Source organism: Equus quagga, chromosome 6 (genome assembly GCF_021613505.1).
Source record: "Equus quagga isolate Etosha38 chromosome 6, UCLA_HA_Equagga_1.0, whole genome shotgun sequence".
NCBI classification, from domain to species: domain Eukaryota; kingdom Metazoa; phylum Chordata; class Mammalia; order Perissodactyla; family Equidae; genus Equus; species Equus quagga.
The window spans coordinates 53606138-53627936 of NC_060272.1; the positions used below are offsets into that span (position 1 = coordinate 53606138).

The 21799-nt window shown below is 38.0% G+C and overlaps 1 protein-coding gene across 5 annotated transcripts in view; it reads left to right on the forward strand.

Annotated features, from left to right (window-relative positions):
- Window positions 1-217: 217 nt before the first annotated feature.
- NAA16 (N-alpha-acetyltransferase 16, NatA auxiliary subunit) overlaps window positions 218-21799 on the forward strand; it is a 69628-nt gene continuing 48046 nt past the window's right edge. For all 5 annotated transcript variants that reach the window (XR_006889120.1, XM_046664755.1, XM_046664756.1 and 2 more), the window contains exons 1-6: window positions 218-516; window positions 4426-4510; window positions 6074-6178; window positions 7592-7749; window positions 10069-10203; window positions 20774-20927. Coding sequence is in view for 4 of the 5 variants with exons in the window: in XM_046664755.1 (XP_046520711.1) it covers window positions 463-516; window positions 4426-4510; window positions 6074-6178; window positions 7592-7749; window positions 10069-10203; window positions 20774-20927 (691 nt within the window). In the remaining variant the exon portion in view is untranslated. The remainder of the gene's footprint in view (window positions 517-4425; window positions 4511-6073; window positions 6179-7591; window positions 7750-10068; window positions 10204-20773; window positions 20928-21799) is intronic.

A 21799-nucleotide genomic window follows, 5' to 3' on the forward strand; every position in this document is an offset into this window, starting at 1 on the left:
AGCCCAACAATCAAAGGATAATGTAAGTCAGTGACTTAGGAGGGGCTACGGTGGAGGAGTCCCACCTGGCGCCGAGGTTCGGGTGACAGAAGCGGCGGCCGGACACACGCCCCCACTATCTCTTGCCCCCGCTGCCCTCCGCCCAGCCCACCCCCGGCCGCCGGGCACCTCGCGCGTGCGCACACCGCCCGCTCGAGGGGGCGGGCGCTGGCTGCCATCTTGCCGCGCGCGGGAGCCGCGGCGGTCGCTCGCCCACAGGCAGCGCCGGAGCTGGGCTGTCCTCACACGGCGTTCCTTTTCCACTGCCAGCCCTGCCCAGGCTGCCCAGCCCCAACTCGAGGCCAATGCGCTGACCCCCCCCCCCCCCCCCCACGCCCGCAGCCCGACTCTTAGCCGCGGCTCGTCCCGGTGCCCACCCCCGCGAAACGGAGCTCCGGGCGCGCAGCCTCCCCGCCGGCCGCGATGCCGAACGTGCAGCTGCCGCCCAAGGAGAGCAACCTCTTCAAACGCATCTTGGTAAGTGGCCGGGACCCGCGCCGCCGCCCCGAGCCCTGTGCAGGCGGCGGTGTCCGCGCGAACCGGCTCGGCCCCGCTCGCGTCTGTGTTTATCTCCGAGCCCGCACTACCTGCTTCCCCGCCCCGGGCCGCCCGGGTCTCTCCTGGCCTCCGCGCGTTCCCTCCCTCTGCAGCCGCCCGCCTCGCCCCCGCCGCGCTCCTTCCAGAAAATTCACGCCGCCCTCAGCGGGCTCTGGGCAAGGGCGCGTCGGCCGGGTGGTGGCCCCGTGCGGCGCCTTGCGGCGGGCCTCGCCACCCTCCGACCCTCCTCGCTTGTTTCTTTTGCCAGGCTCCCCTCGGCCAGGTCTTCATTCATTGCTTTGTGTTTATTGCAGCGGGAGTGACCCCCTGGTGGGGTGGGGCTCCGCTTTACGCCGGTTACGGGAAAATCAGACGGGGAACCCTAGGAGGCCAAGCCTCTCCTTAAGAGCGAGTTTGCACGTTTTTGATGTAAAGTACTTACCCTCTTTGGAAAGTGAAAAAGTGACGAACTGCATTTCTCAGTTAAAAAGTCCAGCACAGCTCTTTGCTTTTAACTCGCGCAGGCCCTGCCTTGAGTAAGTGATTAGAAGCCGTGCGCGCTGGCTGGTTTGGCACTTGAGGGGAGCATTTACCTTGTTTCCGAGCAGAAACCTGAATAATGGCCCGGTAATGACCGCTGCCCGGGCGAGAGCGGAGTTTTCTGTAGGGTGTGTGTCCGAGTCCCTGATGTCTTCACGGTTTTCCAGGTTCCATTCTTGAGGGAGAAGAGGCAACATGCTTCTGCTTTTCTCAGTCTGCACTGGGGACTGTAGATTGTAGATGGGTAGCTGTCTATTCTAGTCTGTCTTTTCATCTGTGAGCAAGCGTTTAGATTTTAAGGATGGATTTATTTATTATTTAGAGCTTGTGTTGGTTCTGTAACTATCAGCTGTTGCTTACCTTTAATATAAATAAGATACTAAGTTTAGAATGGTTTTTTTCCCTCTTCTCTCCAAAGTCCTTCAGTACATAGTTATATATTCTAGTTGTAGGTCTAGAATGGTTTTATCAACAGCAGATAAAAATTCATAGTAGCTGTTCTGTTTCAAGCCAGTAGAAACTTCACACTTAATCTTTAGAATGTTAGAAAAGATACATAGTAGTTGGGGTGAAAATTTTGTCTCAGTTTTATATGGTGCTAAGTGTTGAGCAAGTAATGAGAGAGAAGTGTAAAAACCAAAAGTTCTATTTAAAACATTTTGGCAGATTGCTTCACTTGGCTTTGTATATATTTTCTTGTTTTGCTTTCACTTTTCTCGTACCTTATATTTTCACAGTACTGAATTGGAGAAGTGAACTTTTTTGCCCTTTTAGGTGTTTTTTTTTTTTTTTTTTGGTCTAGGGAATCTAAAACATGTTGATGAAAAATCATCTATAAATTGTTAGTTGGATTGTTGGATTTCAGGACGTTTGACCTTATACTTAAAATAAGACAGAGCACTTATTTTCTCTATATATGGATATTTTCTACTTCAAATCATGTTTATTGGTAGCATAATGAAAAACAGCTACATGATTTATTATACTCTGGCTACAAAAAAGTTAAAGCCACTGCTGAGTTAACTTTATCTCCCAATAAATTGGGAAATGCTAAACATTTTTTGATCTAATGTTTTTGATCTACATCATTTTTTGATGTAATGTTTATTATAAGGTTGCATCAATTTAGGAGGGTGCTGCAAAAGTGAATGATTTTATCATCTCACAATTGCAATAAATGTGGGTAAAATTTTGCTACAGCAAATTCCATGCCAAACAAAAGTGTCTATAATAAAAATTTTTTTTAAGTTTGGTTGGTGGACCAGAGTGCTTTGCTACCAACAGTAAATTTTTTTTTTTATTATCAGTGTACCTAAACATGCCGTTACAAATTCGCCAGTTAGGTTATCACATTTTCTGCATGACTTGCATCTGCCTATCTTGTTCTCCAGACTGGCTGTTAGCATTACATTTTGTTGAATTTTGGAGCTACTCCATGCCCTCTTTTACAGATGAGACAATCAGACCCAGGAATGGTAAATGACTAAGTGTCGAAAGTTCTCTCTCTGGTTAGTAGCAAAGTTGAAACTAGAATCTATCTTTTCTACTAAGTATGTGTTCCTTACTGGACTTAAGACTTTGCTTTAACCTGAATATTTGGATACTGGAGACAGACTACCTGGGTTTGAATTGTGGCCCTGACGCTTAGCAGCTGTGTAAACTCAATAACTGTGGGCCTCAGTCTCCATCTAAAATGGAGATGACATGTATCTCTTAGGCTTTCCTGGGATTTGAGTAAGGAGTAAATGAGAACAGGGCCTGACACATAGTAAATGCTTCCAATAAGTGTTAACTGTTGTTATTAGTATTATTGGTAGTATGATTATTATTACTTCCAGATCACTTGGTAAGTCAGATAAAAAATATAGTGTATCTCTTCTTTTCCTCTCCCCCATTAGTTCCTTCTGTTTGTTTTTTCCTCCTTATCATTTGTCAGGTGAACTCCTATAGTCAAATTCAGATCTTTAGTTTTTAAATTTTTATTTTAAATTATTCTTGGAATAGGTAATATATTCACACGGTTCAAAATTGAGGTTTCTCTCCTATCCTTGTCCCCTAGCCACCAAGTTCCCTTCCCCAGAGGCAGTCAAGAAGCTTCAATTTAAATATTTTTTTCTGTGAACACTTTTCTCTCCTCCACTTGCCACTCCTGCTGCAAGGATTAATTGCTTCCTCCTCCTTTGCTGGTACCGTTTTGCTTTGAACTTAGAGGGCTGCCTTTATTGAGCGGTGCTTCTTTGTCTAGAACCTCAGGATGTGCCATGTTTAAAATATGCAAGATCCCTGTTCTCATGGAGCTTACAGTATGGTGGGGAAGGTAGACACTGAGAAGTAATCAAGAATTTCGGGAAATGATAGCGCTATGTAGAAAGTCGAGTAATATGGTAGAGAATATGTGTGAGTGGTGGGTAGGAATCTGGTAGTTTTATATGGAGTGGTCAGGTAGGTGATGTGCGAAACTCTGATGGTAAGGAGTCGCCGTGGGAAGATCTGGGGAAGAACATTTCAGGTAGAAGGAGCACAAATGCAGAGGTCCCCTAAGGGGGTCAGCTTGACATGTTGAGTACTAGAAGGAACACCCATAACAATATAAGTGAGAGGGTTAGTGAAAGAAGATGAGATGTTCTCATGGTCAGTGGCTGTGGATGACAGGCACTGGTTACTTAGCCTGGCTGGTGGCATTGAGGAATAGAGGTTGCTTACACTTGTATTAGATTAGTGATGGAGAGACCATGGTCTTTGGAGTCAGACCAGAGTTTGCAACTAAGCTGAGCTACTTATAAATAAATTTTATGAACTCTTAAGTTTCAGTTTCCACATCTCTAAGGTGGAGGTAATGACACCTACCTTAAGGAATTATGTTATAACAAGTTTTGTACAGACATATGGTAGTTGCTCGATAAATGGCAGTATTTTTGGTGTATATGCCTTGGTTCTGTTTTTGAAGTAGCAAAGTCTTTTAATGCAGTTTATAGTATTTTTCTATATTTTTATCACACATGTTTTTGCTTTTGGACTTTGAATTTAAGAAAGCTGTAGCAGTGTTGGCTGACAATTATGTTCTCTGTTTATTGTGTTTTTTTCCTTTATCTTCTGTAAAAGTGAAAGTGCTCATACTAGAACAGTTTGGCAAGGAGCAGGTAACAGCAGTACACTTCATGTTGTAAGTAATATGAATTGATATAAAACCTTTCCATCACATGTTTTAGACCTAATTTTGGATCTTGTATTTAGAATTTATATAATGCAATGAAAAGTTGCTCCATGTATATTCATTTTATAAAATAATTTGTTCATGTTTCTTTACAGAAATGTTATGAACAGAAGCAATACAAAAACGGCCTCAAGTTTTGCAAGATGATTCTTTCGAATCCAAAATTTGCTGAACATGGAGGTATCGTCTCATCTGTGAGAGACTGCTTTGGGGAAGTCTAACTCCAAAATCAGACAGACAGGATTCCTAAACAGTGAAAGAAGAATACTTTCCAGATTCCATGGCCTGGTGGTTCTGCATTAGATAGTATAAATGTTGAACATTTTTGGTTATGCCTCATAGCAGTTTTACTCTAGGTTACTTCTGTTATACTTAGGTATATGTGCACTCTTTACTTTTAGATGAGAAATGGTTGATTGATCTATCGGGGAACAGTTGGAGTATATACCAGTATCTTTATAGACCTGATTTCTTCTGTTACTTTGAATAGAATTTAAGGTTATACTTTGATTTCCTATATATAAAATTAGAACTATTTTTGCAGTCCAGAGGTAATATGAAGATACAGTAAAATGGATTTTTTTCTTTGGGAGTTTTTTTTTTAATGTATCTGCTGAGCTTTATATATAAATATGATACTACTGATTTACCATTAGATTGTTTATCTTGAGTTGTTTTTCTAGCACTGGTGTTAATAAGTCTCTATTTGCTTGTTTCATCTTTTTTCATCAATAACCAATGTTTGTTAAAAGGATGGATCAGGTTAGACATGCAAAGAATAGTCTGGTAGCAGAGCAAGGCTAATTGGGGTCTCTGAATATTAGACTTGGGTAATTTTTGAGACCATCTTAATTGGGGAAATATGCTGACCTTGCTTAGCTTTCTAATAGTGTGTAGGAAATGGAAAGGAGTCTTCATTTCATAGAATTTTAGAAATTTAAAGCTTGTGTTTAAGCTTTTTAGCTATGGAACCCTTATTCAGCTGGAAGCTGGTGGGGAACTTCATTATGTAAAAACAGATAAAAGATGTTTGGTATAGTGGCCTGCACTGCCGGGCCACCATGTTCTGCAAGCCAGACTCCACAGAGATCATTTTGAAAATCATTGTTTCCCTTGTGGATTATTTGGAGAATTATTTAATTTTAAACCATCTTTCATTAACTACCTTAAACATATTCTTGGGTTGCCACTCCCATAGTCCAGTATTGTACTCTTGAAATGCAAACTGATGTTAGTTAGCCTACCTAGAATTAGTTGGAATAAACTTGATGCCAATCAAGTTCCAATATTGAGTCAGGTGATTTTTAAATTGCATACATTTCTTTGTTAAGGTGGGTTGAGTGTTTTTGTGGGGTACATATCAGATTATTTGGATCTTGATTAGAGTTGATCTCAGGTGAAATCCGTGGGCTGCTGCAGTAGATTTAACGCCAGGACTCAGGTGCCTGCTGGGTTCCCTTTTTCATTAGAATAATCTCAGCCCCATTTGTAGAGCCTTCTAAAGGGCAGAGAGCATTTTAGCAACTCAGTGCCAGCCTAAGAAATTTCAGGAAAGAACTCGGCCTAAGCTTTAAGCAAATACTTAAATGTAGTTTTACTTTTTGTATTTGGAGAGAAGTTCTTCCAGCTATGAGATTAAAAAAATGAATAATATAAGCATTGGCAGATCTCAAATATTGAAATAGTCCTAAGAGAATAATTTGAATCTTTCATGTGTAAATAGAGGTTAAAAATATTTTTCAGAGACTTTGGCTATGAAAGGATTAACATTGAACTGTTTAGGAAAAAAAGAAGAAGCGTATGAATTTGTTCGTAAAGGTCTTCGTAATGATGTCAAGAGTCATGTCTGTATCCTTTTGCACTGGTTGAATAATTTAATTTTATTTATGTATTTCCATTTACTAGTTTTTTTCCTAATTCAAATAAAAAAGGCTTTACTATGAAAAAATTCAAACCTATGTAGAAGAGAGAATTTAATGAACTTTATGTACCCATTACTCATCTTCAGTGATTTTCGCATTTTGTAATGTTAGTTTCGTCTGTTCCCTACCTCTTGGTGGTTTGGTTTACTGGAGTATTTTAAAAAGAATCCTTATACAGTATGTATTTGCTTCAGTTGTGCTTAGTGTGAGAGAAAAGTAACTTTAGTAATTATATGTGACTTGAAACCCATTTTTTTCTACACATCTGTAAATTGAGTGGCACTTTCCTACTATTGCAAATAATTGCTTACCTGTGTATAGTAAAATCTGTGTTCCTTAAGCTTTCTTTTAGAAATTTTAGCAGAAAAATTCAGAAGAAACTTGTTTTAAAACAGATTTTATTTAGTATTAAATATTACGTTGGTTCTTCAGCTTGGTTTCATTTGGACGGGGACATAGCTGTTACTTCACTGGGTACTTATATTTGTATGTTTCTCTGGGTAGTATCCCAGTTTGTAGAACAACAAAAATACTTTTTAAGGATGGGTCATTGAAATTGATTTTCATTTCTGTTTTTCCTATTTATGTGTTTCTTCACAACCTTTTTGCATATTGCCCTTGTATCTTAATTTTTAAAATTTAATTCATCTAGCTATTGGCCAGTACTGAACATCAGTAGTCTTGGTAGTGTTTTCACATATTTAGCTTAGGATTCTCTCAAAATACTAAATACTTATTTCATTATCTCAGTGCTTACCCCAGTGAAGAGAGAGGGCGTGTAAGTATGATAGTTTCTTTTGGATCCAAGGTTAAGACTTTAATTTATGATTAATAATTTTTGCGGTCTTTAATGTCACTAGTGAATTAACTGATAGTTACATGTTGTATTAGAATTAATTGAATATAAACTTGTTTTAAAAGATAACTGCAATTTTTTTTATATATTCTCTTTTAATACTTAGTGATTAAGAATAAGTGACTGTTGAAGTGCTGGGGTAAGAAAGTGAGAGGATGAGGGTAGGGCATGTGAAGAATTTTTACTGAGAATTTTTTAAGATTACTTAAATATTAAGGAAAATTTCAAACATGTGCAAAAATAGAATAGAATAATGAACCTCCATGTACATATCACCTAGCTTCAGTAATTTAACAGTTGTCAGTCAAGGCTGATTTGGTTTCATCTTTTACCACCCCCTCACTCTCCCCCTCCCTCTGACCCCAGATCATTCTGAAGTAAATAATAGACAAAATACCATTTCGTTAAGGTAAGCTTTATATTAGATATGCAGCATAGTATGTTCTAGTATCTGTGAATGTCTCTATTTCCTTAACTTGATAGGTTGGCATGTATATGGACTCTTGCAGCGTTCTCATAAGAAATATGATGAAGCTATTAAGTGTTACCGAAATGCTCTCAAATTAGATAAAGATAATCTGCAAATTTTGAGAGATCTTTCTCTGTTGCAGATCCAAATGAGAGACCTTGAAGGTTACCGAGTAAGTACTTTAGTCTTATGTACATACTTTTACAATAGATAACAATTTAGAAGCATATGAATTCAGAATGAGATGAATGTAAACCAAGATCTTGTAGGTTTGATTGTTGATTATAGTCTGTAGTAGAAGGGGAAAGTCACGTGGGCGCTTCTGTGCAGTAGCTGTGGAACTGTACACTTGATCCTCAAAAAAGGATAGCTGTTTATTCATTTAAAGCTTTTTTTTTTTTTTTTTGAGGAAGACTGTCCTTGAGCTAACATCTGTGCCCATCTTCCTCTACTTTGTATGTGGGACACCTGCCATAGCATGGCTTGATGAGTGGTGCGTGTGTAGGTCTGTGCCCGAGATCCGAACTGGTGCACCAAAAGGCTGCCAAAGCGGAGCACGTGAACTTAACCGCTGCGCCACCGGGCTGGCCTCATTTAATGGTTTTTTAAAAACTGGAATATCTCCTATGTACAAATGCTGTGCTAGATTCTTTGAGGGTTGGCATTTACAAATTTGGTAAATGGAGATTTTACAGTTGAAATCTAAATGTAGAGATTAATTAGCTTTCTTTATTATGGGTTAGTAAATATAAAATAATGTGAGAAGGATTGCTACAAGTCTATCATTCTGTGGTCCAGACGTCTTCAGACTGGCATCTTCAACTCTGCTGGGTATCTCCATGTGCTTACTCCACTTAGTATCCTAAATTCAGTGCTTTGAAAATGGAATTCTCTCTCTTATGTGAAGGAGGCCACCACCTCTTTAACAGTTCTCTTTAAGTAAACTGTCTTTCATTTACTTTTGCCCTTCTACTGCCATGTAAGTTCTTATACCCTATGCCTAGATTTTTGCACAAGTTTCGGGGGTTCTGATCAGCTTAATAATGGCACCATTCTTCAAGGTTGTGCGGTTTTTCTTCAGCAGGGCTTAGCAGTCTGGGTGCGCTGGGAGATGAAATCAGTTATCTTTAGAAATGAGGCAAAGAAATTAAGAACATTGGCAAGAGAGTGGTTGCTAAGAGGGATAGTGAAGTAAATGAAGATAAAAGAGCTGGCGGTTAGAAGGACCCAAGAAACTAGAGGTGCTGCTGGGTGTCTACAAACAAGGGTACGAATGCCAACGAGTGAGAGTATTGGTAGCATAGGCGCTGTGGCCAGAGAGTGAGGTATCTGAATATATGATTTCTGGGTGGCAGTAAAGTCTAGGATGTGGTTGTGGGAGTGCGTCTCTGAAGTGGGCTGAAGATCATTAAAGTGAGGAAATTTTGGATCTAAGAAGATAGGTTGTTGGAGGGGCACGCCACAGTGTTACTTTTGCCCAGGATAATGGCAGGATTTGGCAGGGAGAAGAAAACCAACCCAGACTTTAATGAAGGAGAAGAGTGACAGAGAAGCAAGACTGCAAATAAGGGATGAGAGCGATATAGCTTAATGTCATATACCCAAAAGGAACCAGACGCTTACACATGAATGTAGAGGAGTGGTACTAGGTTCTTCTGTCAAAGATATCTTTTTTAAAAAAGATCCGATCTTGTTATTCCTCATGGCTTATACTGTGGCTGGACTCGCTTGGCACCGGTTCTGCAACAGTCGCAGAAGCTAAACAGTGCACTTCGGAAACTTCATTGCAGCTGGTGTTCTTCTGAGACCCTGTTCCTCTAAGCAGTTGCACTCGTCTGAAACTCAGAGGCAGATTTGAACTATGAGGACGTGGGACTGTGTAGGGAGCTTGGATTTCTGGTAGTGACGGTACCTTGATTCTTCTGGGGCAGCCATGGTGGAATTTCTGGTGTTTTCTCCCTAATGTCATGGATACTGAGCTGCGTTAGAGTGGCAGCAGTGATGGTTCTGCTAGAAAAGTCCAGTCAGATGTTGGAGTGTTTCCCCTGGCTGTGTCCACCCTGTCTTTGGGGCCTATTATACAATGTAAATACATTGTAATTCCATATGATAAGTTTATAAGCAGCAAAATTTAGTTTAATGAAAAGCTATCTTAGTCTCTTTTCTAAGATGTTTGGTTACTAAAAGAAATTCTCGTTCTATAAAGGTAATTTTACAAGGCAGCCCAAAAGCATGGGCCCCAAGGACGGCTTTTCAGTGACAGCCTTACAGTGAACATTATAGGCAGGGTATGCCAGAACTTAATTAATTTAGATAAGGAAGATAAAAAAATACTTCCATTTTATTCTGGAACTGATATTTGTTCATTGAATTCATTAGAATGGAATTAAAGGTATTAAATCATTTTCCTAAAATTCTGTGATAAAATATAAATATTTTAGAGAAAGTTAAAAAAGTAAAAAAAAAAAATTTTTTTTTTTTTTTTTTTAAGGAGACAAGGTATCAGCTTCTTCAGTTGCGCCCAACACAACGTGCCTCCTGGATTGGATATGCTATTGCATATCATTTACTGAAAGATTATGATATGGCACTAAAACTATTGGAAGAATTTAGACAAACTCAGCAAGTAAGAACTTCATTTTAACATTTTCTTCTACCTTCACAAACTAAAATATTTGACTTCAGTATTGCGCCTGCCCCCAAATATGAATTAAAGTCTTTGAGATTTATGGAAAAACTTGAAGAAATTTAGAAATAATTAGAAAAAGTTAAAACATAGAGTTGTTAATACAAAATAAATAATATGAAAATTTTTGTATTCTACAATTTCAACAATATTCAAATAAATAAAGAAAGAAAAGGATTTGTAAAAGTGAAAATAGTTTTGTTACTATGAGAATTGTTTCTCTCATATATATTTTTATATATTTGCTAAATGTTTTCATGTATATGTAAAATAGAAAAATACAAAAATACACTGTCATAAGAGAAATTAAATAGATGTTAACATTTCACCATAATTGCTTCAGATTTTCCTTTTTAAAGAAATAAACTGTTACAGAAATAACTAGTCCTCCTATGTGCTCCCTAGAGCTGGTCACTATTCTGAAACTGATGTGGATCATTCGTAGGCATGTTTACATTGTGTGTAAGTCCATAAGAGTTACAAACGATTATTTTCTGTATTTAAAAATTTACGTGAATGATACACAGTTTTTTTATTTCAACATTTCTTGAGGTATATCTATGTTGATTCGTGTAGGGCTCGTTTATCCATTTTTAACTGCTGTTTGGTGTTCCATTATATAAAGAAACCATAGTTATCCATTCCACTTTATCTAAACAGTGCTGCAATGAATATTGTCTGCTGTTTCATTAGCCACATTTGTGAGTTTCTCTTCACTGTACCCCTAAAACTGGAATTGCGGAGTTAAAGCTCTGTGTGTCTTCAGCTTTGCTAAGTGTTAGATCATCATTCTCTGAACTGCCTATACTAATTTATACGCCCACTAGCAAGGTTTTACAGTTAGTTCCCCGCATCCTTGCTGGTACTTATCGTCAGCTTTCTTAGTTTTTCCAGTCTTCTGGATGTGAAGTTTATCTCATTTTTCCTTTAATTTGTGTCTCCTTGATTATTAGTGAGGTTAAGGGATATTGGGATAAGAGATATTGTCTGTAGTTTTGTTTTCTTTTAATGTCTGTCTGGACTCATGGGATGAGTTGGGAAGTGTTCCCTCCTGTTTTTGGGAAGAGTTTGTAAAGGATGCTATTAATTTTTCTGTAAACATTTGGTGGCATTCACCTGTGATAGCATATAGTTGTGGGTTTTTCTTTATGGGAAGTTTATTAATTACTAATTTATTTTCTACCTGCTGTTGATCTATTCAGAGTTTCTCTTTCTTCTGGAGTCAGCTCCAGTAGCTTGTGTTTTTTAGGAATTAGTCCATTTCATCTAGGTTATCTAATTTGCTGGCATGTAACTTTTGGTAATAGTTCCTTATAATCTTTTTTTCCATAGAGTCTGTGATAGTGTCCCTCCTTTTATTCCTGATTTCAGTGGTCTTCTTTCTTTCTTTCTTGGTCATTCTAGTTAAAGGTTTGTCAATTTTGTTGATCTTTTCAAAGAACCAAGTTGTAGTTTTGTTAATTTTCTCTGTGGGTGTGTTGGGGTGTGCCTTCAGCACTCAGCCAGGCAATTTACAGCTCTGCTTTAGCTTTTACCTCCTGCGTGTGCAGAGTCTCAAGGTCAGTAAGAGGTGAGAATTTAGGGCTTTCACAGGTCTCTCCTGAGCATGTGCATAGCTCTCCGGGTGCATGTGGCTTTTCCAAGCCAGTGTCGACATCACATTTCTTTGCAGCTTTTGTGTTAACACTTTTGTTTAGTCTCCTGACCCCTATAGCCGTTATCCATTGAGTCAGGCACTGTAAAGATAAAACGCTTGCCTGAGGTAATCTCTGTGGACAGACACCTTTGGCCTCCCCCTCCCCACAAGGCTTTTTGCTCTGGGCAAGCTCTGGGTTAGCATTGTATGTAGAGATCTTATAGGGAACCACCAGATAGGTCAGTTAATTACAGGCTTTGAAAGAGCGCCAGCTTCATTCTGTTCTCTCTGCTGACTGTCAAGCTGCTCTGGGAATACAAGCTTACTTTTCAAGGCTACTGTGTAACTGGAGAGATTAGATAGGACAGGACTAGGGCAAGTTAAAACTCCATTAAGCTCGCTGGTTTTACCAAGATCCAGCCATTTTTCTTCAGTAAATGCTCCCTAGGTTGCTGCAAGCCTTTGGTTAGTTTTCAGAGTTCTCAAAATGTGATCCTGACAGTTTTTGCTGGTCCTTTCATTGCTTTTATTGAGAGGTGAATTTTTGGAGGTCTTTGCTCTGGCATCTGTGCTGACATCATCCTTTTTGTATCTTGACGAAAACCTTTTTCTTTTGACAGATTACTTTGAAAGCAAGGTATTGTTTAGAATGATAGCCAACCTAATTTTACCTGCTAGAGTGATAGACTTTTCTCTTTTCATTTATCAGGTAATTCTCAGTACAGAGTCCGTGTGATGACAGTCCTCTATGCTACCTCTCCATCCCTGCTTTGCTCTCCAGAGCCTCCTTCAGAGAAGACATATGGAAGAAGATAGTCCTCCATGTGTCTAAATAATGCACGTCCAACTTGTTTGCATGTGTTTTAGACATTCCCTCCCAATACTGAGGGTAGTATGTGTCTCTTACGTCACCATACCATCTCTTCCTCCCTATTCTCCTGATAGAGTTATAACAATATTTTTAGTTCTTTAAGTGTTATTGTTATAGCATTAGGGAACATATTTACACGTTTGTGTCTTACGCCAGCAACTATTTGCAGTATTTCTTTGCTCTACTTTGTAAGATGTGAGGATATTGAGGCCTCTATCCTTCATTTGTGCTCCTTTCCACTTTCTGTCTCCCAGTGTCTGTCGTCTCTGATTTTATTTTGAGTCTGTTTTGTAACAGTAAATTCTTATCTTTGTCTATAGGTTGATTTTTTTTAAAAAATCTTTTTACTTTGAAATGGTTTGCTATTCACAAGAATTTGCAAAAATAGTATAGTTACCTTTCACCTAGTGCTCCCAAATGGTAATATATAACCATAGCACATTGTCAAAACTGGGAAATTGATGTTGGTACAATTATTAACTTAGGTGCAGACCTTATTTGGATTTCACCAGTTTTCCCATGGTGTATAGTTCTGTGAAATTTCATCGTGTGTGTGTAGATTTGAGCACGCAACTCCACAGTCAGGATAGAGAACTGTTCATCACCACACGGGACTTGCTTGTGATACCCCTTAGTAGTTGCACCGCTCCCCTCACCCCCAGCAACACTGCTCTGTCATCTGTCACTGTAATGGTGTTGCTTCGACTTTGTTATGTAAGTGGAATCATACAGTATGTGACTTTTGTGATTGGCTTTTTTTCATGCATCGTGCCTTTAGATCCATCTAAGTTCTTGTGTGTATCAGTAGTTTGTTCTGTAGGTTGATTTTAAAGTTGAAAATCAATAGATCATGTTTATGTTACTATGTAAATATTATTCTCTGAAGAGCTAATTTTAGTAATTTTCTTTTTTATACAGCTTTTAGATTTTCCTGGAATTTTAATTACTTTCTTTTTTTGTATACAATGTGAGTTTTTATCACAGCCTCAGGGTTTTTCTGTATTTTCATTATATTAAGTATTTTATCAAATTTTTTTTCCTGAACCCAGAAAAACCATAAAAAGTTTTATTCTTTACTGAAATTTATATTTTCTTCATTTACTTTATTTTCCTACAATATATCTTTTGGTATGTTTCTAAGAAAGGTTATGGGACATAAATTTCTGAGCCCCTGTATATATAACAATGTCCTTAATCTATCCTGACACTTGTTAGTTTCGTTCTTACAGAATTCTAGGTAGAAAATCATTTTCCCATAGAACTCTGAAGCTATCTAGTATTGCTGAAAAGGGGTCTGAAATTTTTAGCACAATGTGTCTAGGTATTGATCTTAATAATCATTGTATTGGGCACTTAGTGGGTCTTTTTAGCCAGAGAAATAGATTTTTGAGTTCTCAGCTTTATCCTAGATTGTTTCTTTCATCACTTCTTTTTTATTATTTTCTTTATTCTTATTAAAGTTTGTATCACTTATTAGTTTGACAGTGCTCTCCTAGATTATCCCTTTTTTCCTCCCTTTTGTCAACCTTTTTATTCATTTTACTCTACTTTCTATACATTTCTTTGATTTTCTTCTTGTTTTTAAATTTTAGTTAAAAAATCGTACATTAAAATTGATCCTTTTTTGGCAAATAGTTCTCTGAATTTTAACACCTGTTGATTCGTGTAACTCCCACCACAGCCACAATCGGGAACACATTTGCTTTTAATCCTTTCACTGAAGCTTTTATTTAGCAATCATGTTTTTAATTTTAAAAGATTTCTTTTTTTCTTTCTTTTGTCTCTTTTTTTGTGGAGGAAGGGCTTCTCTTAGGGTTTTTTTTTTTTATTGAGTTAGTGATAGGTTACAATCCTGTGAAATTTCAGTTGTGCATTATTGTTTGTCAGTCGTGTTGTAGGTGCATCACTTCACCCTTTGTGCCCACCCCCCCACCCTACCTTTCCCCTGGTAGCCACTAATCTTTTTCTCTTTGTCTGCATTTTTAAATTCCTCATATGAATGGAGTCATACAGAGATTGTCCTTCTCTATCTGGCTTATTTCACTTAACATAATTCCCTCAAGGTCCATCCATGTTGTTGCAAATGGGACGATTTTATTCTGTTTTACGGCTGAGTAGTATTCCATTGTATATATATACCACATCTTCTTTATCCAGTCATCTGTTGATGGGCACTTAGGTTGCTTCCATGTCTTGGCTATTGTAAATAATGCTGCAGTGAACATTGGGGTGCATAGGATTTTAGGAATTGCTGACTTCAAGATCTTTGGGTAGATACCCAGTAGTGGGATAGCTGGGTCGTATGGTAGTTCTATTTTTAATTATTTGAGGAATCTCCATACTGTTTTCCATAGTGGGCTGCACCAGTTTGCATTCCCACCAGCAGTGTATGAGGCTTCCTTTTTCTTTACAACCTCTCCAACATTTGTTACTATTAGTTTTAGATATTTTTGTCATTCTAATGGGTGTAAGGTGATATCTTAGTGTAGTTTTGATTTGCATTTCCCTGATGATCAGCGATGATGAACATCTTTTCATGTGGCTATTGGCCATCTGTATGTCTTGTTTGGAGAAATGTGTGTTCATGTCTCCAGCCCATTTTTTGATCGGGTTGTTTGATTTTTTGTTGTTGAGTTGTGTGAGTTCTTTATATATTATGGATATTAAGCCTTTGTCAGATATATGACTTGCAAATATTTTTTCCCAGTTAGGGGGTTGTTTTTTTGTTTCAATCTTGTTTTCCTTTGCCTTGAAGAAGCTCTTTAGTCTGATGAAGTCCCATTTGTTTATTCTTTCTATTGTTTCCCTTCTCTGAGAAGACATGGTGTCCGAAAAGATCCTTTTAATACTGATGTCAAAGAGTGTACTGCCTACCATTTCTTCTAGAAGCCTTATGGTTTCAGGTCTCACCTTTAGGTCTTTGATCCATTTTGAGTTTATTTTGGTGAATGGTGAGAAAGAATGGTCAATTGTCGTTCTTTTACATGTGGCTTTCCAGTTTTCCCAGCACCATTTGTTGAAAAGACTTTCTTTTCTCCACTGTATGCCCTCAGCTCCTTTGTTGAAGATAAGCTGTCCATAGGTGTGTAGTTTTATTTCTGGGCTTTCAATTCTGTTCCATTGATCTGTGCACCTGTTGTACCAGTACCATGCTGTTTTGATTACTGTAGCTTTGTAGTATGTTTTGAAGTCAGGGATTGTGATGCCTCCCGTTTTGTTCTTTTTTCTCAGGATTGCTTTAGCAATTCAGGGTCTTTTGTTGCCCCATGTGAATTTTAGGATTCTTTGTTCTAATTCTGTAAAGAATGTCATTGGGATTCTGATTGGGATAGCGTTGAATCTGTAGATTGCTTTAGGCAGAACGGACATTTTAACTATGTTTATTCTTCCAATCCATGTACATGGAATGTCTTTCCATCTCCTTATGTCGTCTTCCAATTCTCTCAGAAAGGCCTTGTAATTTTCATTGTATAGGTCTTTCACTTCCTTAGTTAAATTCACCCCAAGGTATTTTATTCTTTTTGTTGCTATTGTGAATGGTATTGTGTTCTTGAGTTCTTTTTCTGTTAGTTTGTTATTAGAATATAGAAATGCTCGTGATTTATGCAAATTGATTTTATACCCTGCAACTTTGCTGTAGTTGTTGATGACTTCTAAGAGTTTTCCAATGGATTCTTTGGGGTTTTCTATATATAAGATCATGTCGTCTGCAAACAGTGAGTTTCACTTCTTCCCTCCTATTTGGATTCCTTTTATTCCTTTTTCTTGCCTGATTGCTCTGGCCAGGACCTCCAGTACGATGTTAAATAAGAGTGGTGATAGAGGGCATCCTTGTCTCGTTCCTGATTTCAGGGGGATGGCGTTCAGTTTTTGCCCATTGAGTATGATGCTGGCTGTGGGTTTGTCATATATGGCCTTTATTATGTTGAGGTAGTTTCCTTCTATGCCCATTTTGTTCAGAGTTTTTATCATAAATGGCTGTTGGATCTTGTCAAATGCCTTCTCTGCATCTGTTGAGATGATCATGTGGTTTTTATTCCTCAGTTGGTTGATGTGGTATATCATGTTGATTGATTTTTTTATTGAGATATAATTGACATAACATTGTGTAAGGTTGGGTACAACATGTTGGTTTGGTACATTTATATATTGCAGTATGATTACTAGAGGAGCGTTAACCAAAAACCTTTGTGATGTCATATAATTATCATTTCTTTCTTGTGTTAAGAACAATTAAGATCTAGTCTCTTAGCAACTGTGAAGTTTATAATATGATCTTGTTGACTATAATCACTGTGCTATGCTAGATCTCTGGAACTTTACTCATGACAATTTGTCTCCTTACATGGCATCTCCCCAGTTCCTCCGCCCTCAGTTCCCGGTAACCACTGTTCTACTTTCTGTTTTTACAAGTTCAGCTTTGTTAGATTCTATATGTAAGTGATATCATACAGTATTTGTCTTTCTCTGTCTGACTTATCTCACTTAGTGTAATGCCTTCAGGGTCTATCCATGTTATTGAAAATGGCAGGGTTTCCTTCTTTCTCATGGCTGAGTAATATTCCATAGTGTGTGTGTGTGTATCATATCTTGTTTGTCCATTAATCCATTGATGGACACGTAGGTTGTTTCCGTATCTTGGCTATTGTGAATAACACTGTAGTGAACATGAGTGTAGAGATATCTGTCTGTCTTTTTTTTCCTTAGCATCCAGTTCTCTGGGGCTATCTACTTTCTTTGGAGAAGAGCTCTTAACTCTTTGAGTGGGATACTGCCTAAGATAGAGGATATTTTAGACAAGGTTTTGGCTGTAGAGTTGATGGAAATGGGATGGGGGTCAGCCTTTCAATTAGTCCCTTAATCTTGAGCCCCGTGTCTCATTCCTTCTCCCTCTGTTTACTTGTCCTGTCAGATCCTGACCCTGTTTGGGGTTTCCCAGGGCAGATCGGCACGCTCCCTGGTGATTTCCTCTTTACAGCTGCTCTGGGCTTCAGCTTTTTCTGTTTTACTTCATCGCTTATTCTTCATTTGCTTTCCGTCTCCCGGAAGTTCATTGAAATCTTGTATGTTCTATTTTTATTGATTTATATATATATTTTTAGTCTTCTATTATTTTTCTTTATTCTTATAAGGGAGGAGATAAACTGTGTGGTAAATCCACCATGTTTACTTAGATTCTTAGCTTTTTACCACAAACTCGAGAATTCTCTGTTGAGACTGGTTCTCTGTCTTTATCCAGGAATCAATTCCTGACCAAAACAGAGTAGTGTACTGTGCCATAGTCACTGGGCTTGATAAACACGCTTTCCTTTTAAACACAGTATTACTACAATTTGATGGTTAAAATCAGGTGTTTGAAATTTTCTTATTTTTTGTAATAAAAGGTAGAATTAAGAGGAATAAGAGGCTTTTTTGAGGTATAATTTACATCCTATAAAATTCACCCATTGTAAGTGTACATCTCAAAGATTTTTTGAGTAAATTTATAGTTGTGTAGCCATTACCACAATCCAGTTTTAGAATGTTTCATCACCCTGAAAAGTTCTCTTGTGCTCATTTGCAGTCAATTTCCACTCCTATCTCCAGCCCCAGGCAACCAGTGATCTGCCTTTTGTCTCTAAGGATTTACCTTTTCTGGAAACTTCAGATAAAGGCAATCATAATGTATTGTTTTGTCTCCAGATTTTTTTATTCAGAATGTTTTTGAGATCCATCCATATTAGAGCGTGTGTTTGTAGTTCATTCTTTCTTAATGCTGAATACTGTTTCAATATATGGATTTACCACACTTTATCCATTCATCAATTGATCGACATGTGGATTGTTTTTAGTTTTAGTTATTATGACTAATGCTGCTATAAACATCTGTGTACATGTTTTTGTGTGGATGTATGTTTTTATTTTCCTTGGGTAGATACTTAGGAATGAAATTACTTGGTAGTATGGTAAGTATATATTAAACTTTTTAAACAACTGCCCATTTATTTTCCTAAGTGGCCGAACCATTTTACATTCCCAACAGCAATGTGAGAATTCCAATTTCTACCCATCCTCAACATCTGTTATTGTATAGTTTTTTGATGACAGCCATCTTAGTGGATATGTAATAGTTTTTTTTTTTTTTTTTAAAGATTTTATTTTTTCCTTTTTCTCCCCAAAGCCCCCGGTACATAGTTCTATATTCTTTGTTGTGTGTCCATCTAGTTGTGGCATGTGGGACGCTGCCTCAGCGTGGTTTGATGAGCAGTGTCATGTCCACTCCCAGGATTCGAACCAATGAAACACTGGGCCGCCTGCAGCGGAGCGCGCGAACTTAACCGCTCGGCCACCGGGCCAGCCCCGATATGTAATAGTTTTAATGATAGCTCTGCATTTTCCTAACAACTAATGATATTGAGCATTTTATCTTTTTTTTTTTTGAGGAAGATTAACCCTGAGCTAACATCTGCCAATCTTTCTCTTTTTGCTGAGGAAAACTGGCCCTGAGCTAACATCCATGCCCATCTTCCTCTACTTTTTGTACATGGGATGCCTACCACAGCGTGGCTTTTTACCACACGGTGACATGTCCGCACCTGGGATCCGAACTGGCGAACCCCGGGCCACTGAGAAGCGTAACATGCGCACTTAACCGCTGCACCATTGGGCTGGACCCTTTATCTGTTTTTATTACCCATTTATATTTCTTCTTTGATGAAATGTCTATTCAAATCTTGCGCCCATTTTTTAATTGAGTTGTCTTAGAGCTGAGTTGTGAGAGTTCCTTATATATTCTCAAGACAAATACCTTACCAGATGTACTATTTGCAAGTACTTTCTTCCAGTCTGTAACGTGTATTTTCGTGTTATTAATGATGTCTTTAGAAGAGGAAAAGTTTATAATTTTGATGAAGTCCAATTTGCCAGTTTTTTCTTTTGTGCATAGGGTCACAAAGATTTTCTCCTATTCTTCTAAGATTTCTTTTATAGGTTTAGTGCTCACATTTAGGTCTGTAATCCATTTTGAGTTAATTTTTGTGTATAGTATGAAGTATGTGTCTAAGATTATTTTTCACATATGGATATTTAATTGACTTACCGTCATTTGTTGAGAAGACTTCCTTTTCCCCATTGAGTTGCCTTAGCACCTTTGTCGAAAATCAGTTGGCCAGCATATAAACGCATATTTCTGGGCCTTGTATTCTCTTTCACTGATCAGTGCATCTATCCTTATGCCAATACCAGCCACACTGTCTTGATTACTGTAGCTTTATAGTAAGTTTGAAATTTGAAGTGCATGTTCTACTTTGTTCTTTTTTTCAAGATTCTTTTGTCCATGCAGGGTTCCTTTTATTTCCATTAAAATTTTAGAATCATCTTGTCAGTTTCTACAAAAAAGCTTGCCGAGGTTTGATATGGATTGCATTGAGTTTTTAGATTAATTTGGGAGAATTATGCCATCAGAACAATATTGAGTATTCTGATGCTTGAATATGGAATAGAATGTCTCTCCATTTATTTAGGTCTTTAATTTCTCTCAGCATGTTTTGTAGTCTTCAGTATATGGATCTTGTTTCTTAAATTTGTACCTAAATATTTTGTTCTTTTTGATGCTTTTGTGCATGAGATTATTTTAATTTCATTTTCTGGTTGTTCATTGTTAGTATATACAAGTATAATTGATTTTCATATATTGATCTTGTATTCTGTCACCATCCTAAACTTCCTTTTTAGTTCTAGTAGTTTTTTAAGTAGATTCTAGAGGATTTTAACAATTTTCATACTTTTTTTTTGGGTGTAGGATTTGCGGACCTCTTCGCTTTGCCATAGGCTGAAGTTCCCATCCTTTTATTTGTTTTAAAGAGTGTATTAATCTTCTTTTCTGTTAATCACCCTCCTGTTTGTAACTGCTTGTGAGTTCCTTTTTTACGTCTGTGTGAATGATTTTCCTGAGAAAGCAATTAAAGACCTGTAACTGCTTTATGTCATTATATAAAAAAGGTAATTTGGTCTTTTTTTCCCAGGTTCCTCCCAACAAAATCGACTATGAATATAGTGAACTGATATTATACCAGAATCAAGTGATGAGAGAGGCAGATCTGTTTCAGGAATCTTTGGAACATATAGAAACATATGAGAGACAAATATGTGATAAACTTTTGGTGGAAGAAATTAAAGGTAAATTGACGTGCTTCTTCCCTTTTTAATGGCCTCAATTAAAGAAAAGAACAAAAACTATATAATTTGTTCTGTCCTAACGGTTAAATAAGGCTTAGTATGTGTCAGGCAGTACTCTGAACACTTTTATTATTAAGCCATTATTAATTAATTTAATCCTCATAACCCTATGATGTAGTTATTAGATCTCTTTTTGAGATGGGGGACCAAGGAACAGAGAGGTTAAGTGACTTGCTCAAAGTCACACAGCTAAGTAAGCTGAGTAGTACTGGATTTGAGTCCAGGGATTTTAATTCCAGAGTCCACTTTCTTTTTTTTTTTTTTTTCCTGAAGATTGGCACCTGGGCTAACAACTGTTGCCAATCTTTTTTTTTTTTTCCTGCTTTATCTCCCCAACCCCCCCTCCCCCCCCCCGTACACAGTTGTATATCTTAGTTGCAGGTCCTTTTAGTTGTGGAATGTGGGACGCCGCCTCAATGTGGCCTGACAAGTGGTGCCATGTCCGCGCCCAGGATCCGAACCCTGGGCCGCCGCAGCAGAATGTGTGAACTTAACCACTCGGCCACGGAGCCAGCCCCCGAGTCCACTTTCTTAAGCAGTATGTTATACTGCCTTCGTATCCCTCCCACCCCCCAAATGTATATCTCCATATATAGTAAAATACAATGAGAATAGTAAAGGATGACACTTGGATCATCATGAAAACAAGATTACTTTATTTTCATTAAGGGCTAGTTATGAAGGCAGGAGCTGGATAAATAGTTCATTAAAAATGTTCCTCAACAAAACATCAAGCACTATTTTTTTTTATACAAATCTTTGCTCATCATTTACCCATTTCCTGAGCAATGCTGTGTTAAATAGAATGTCCA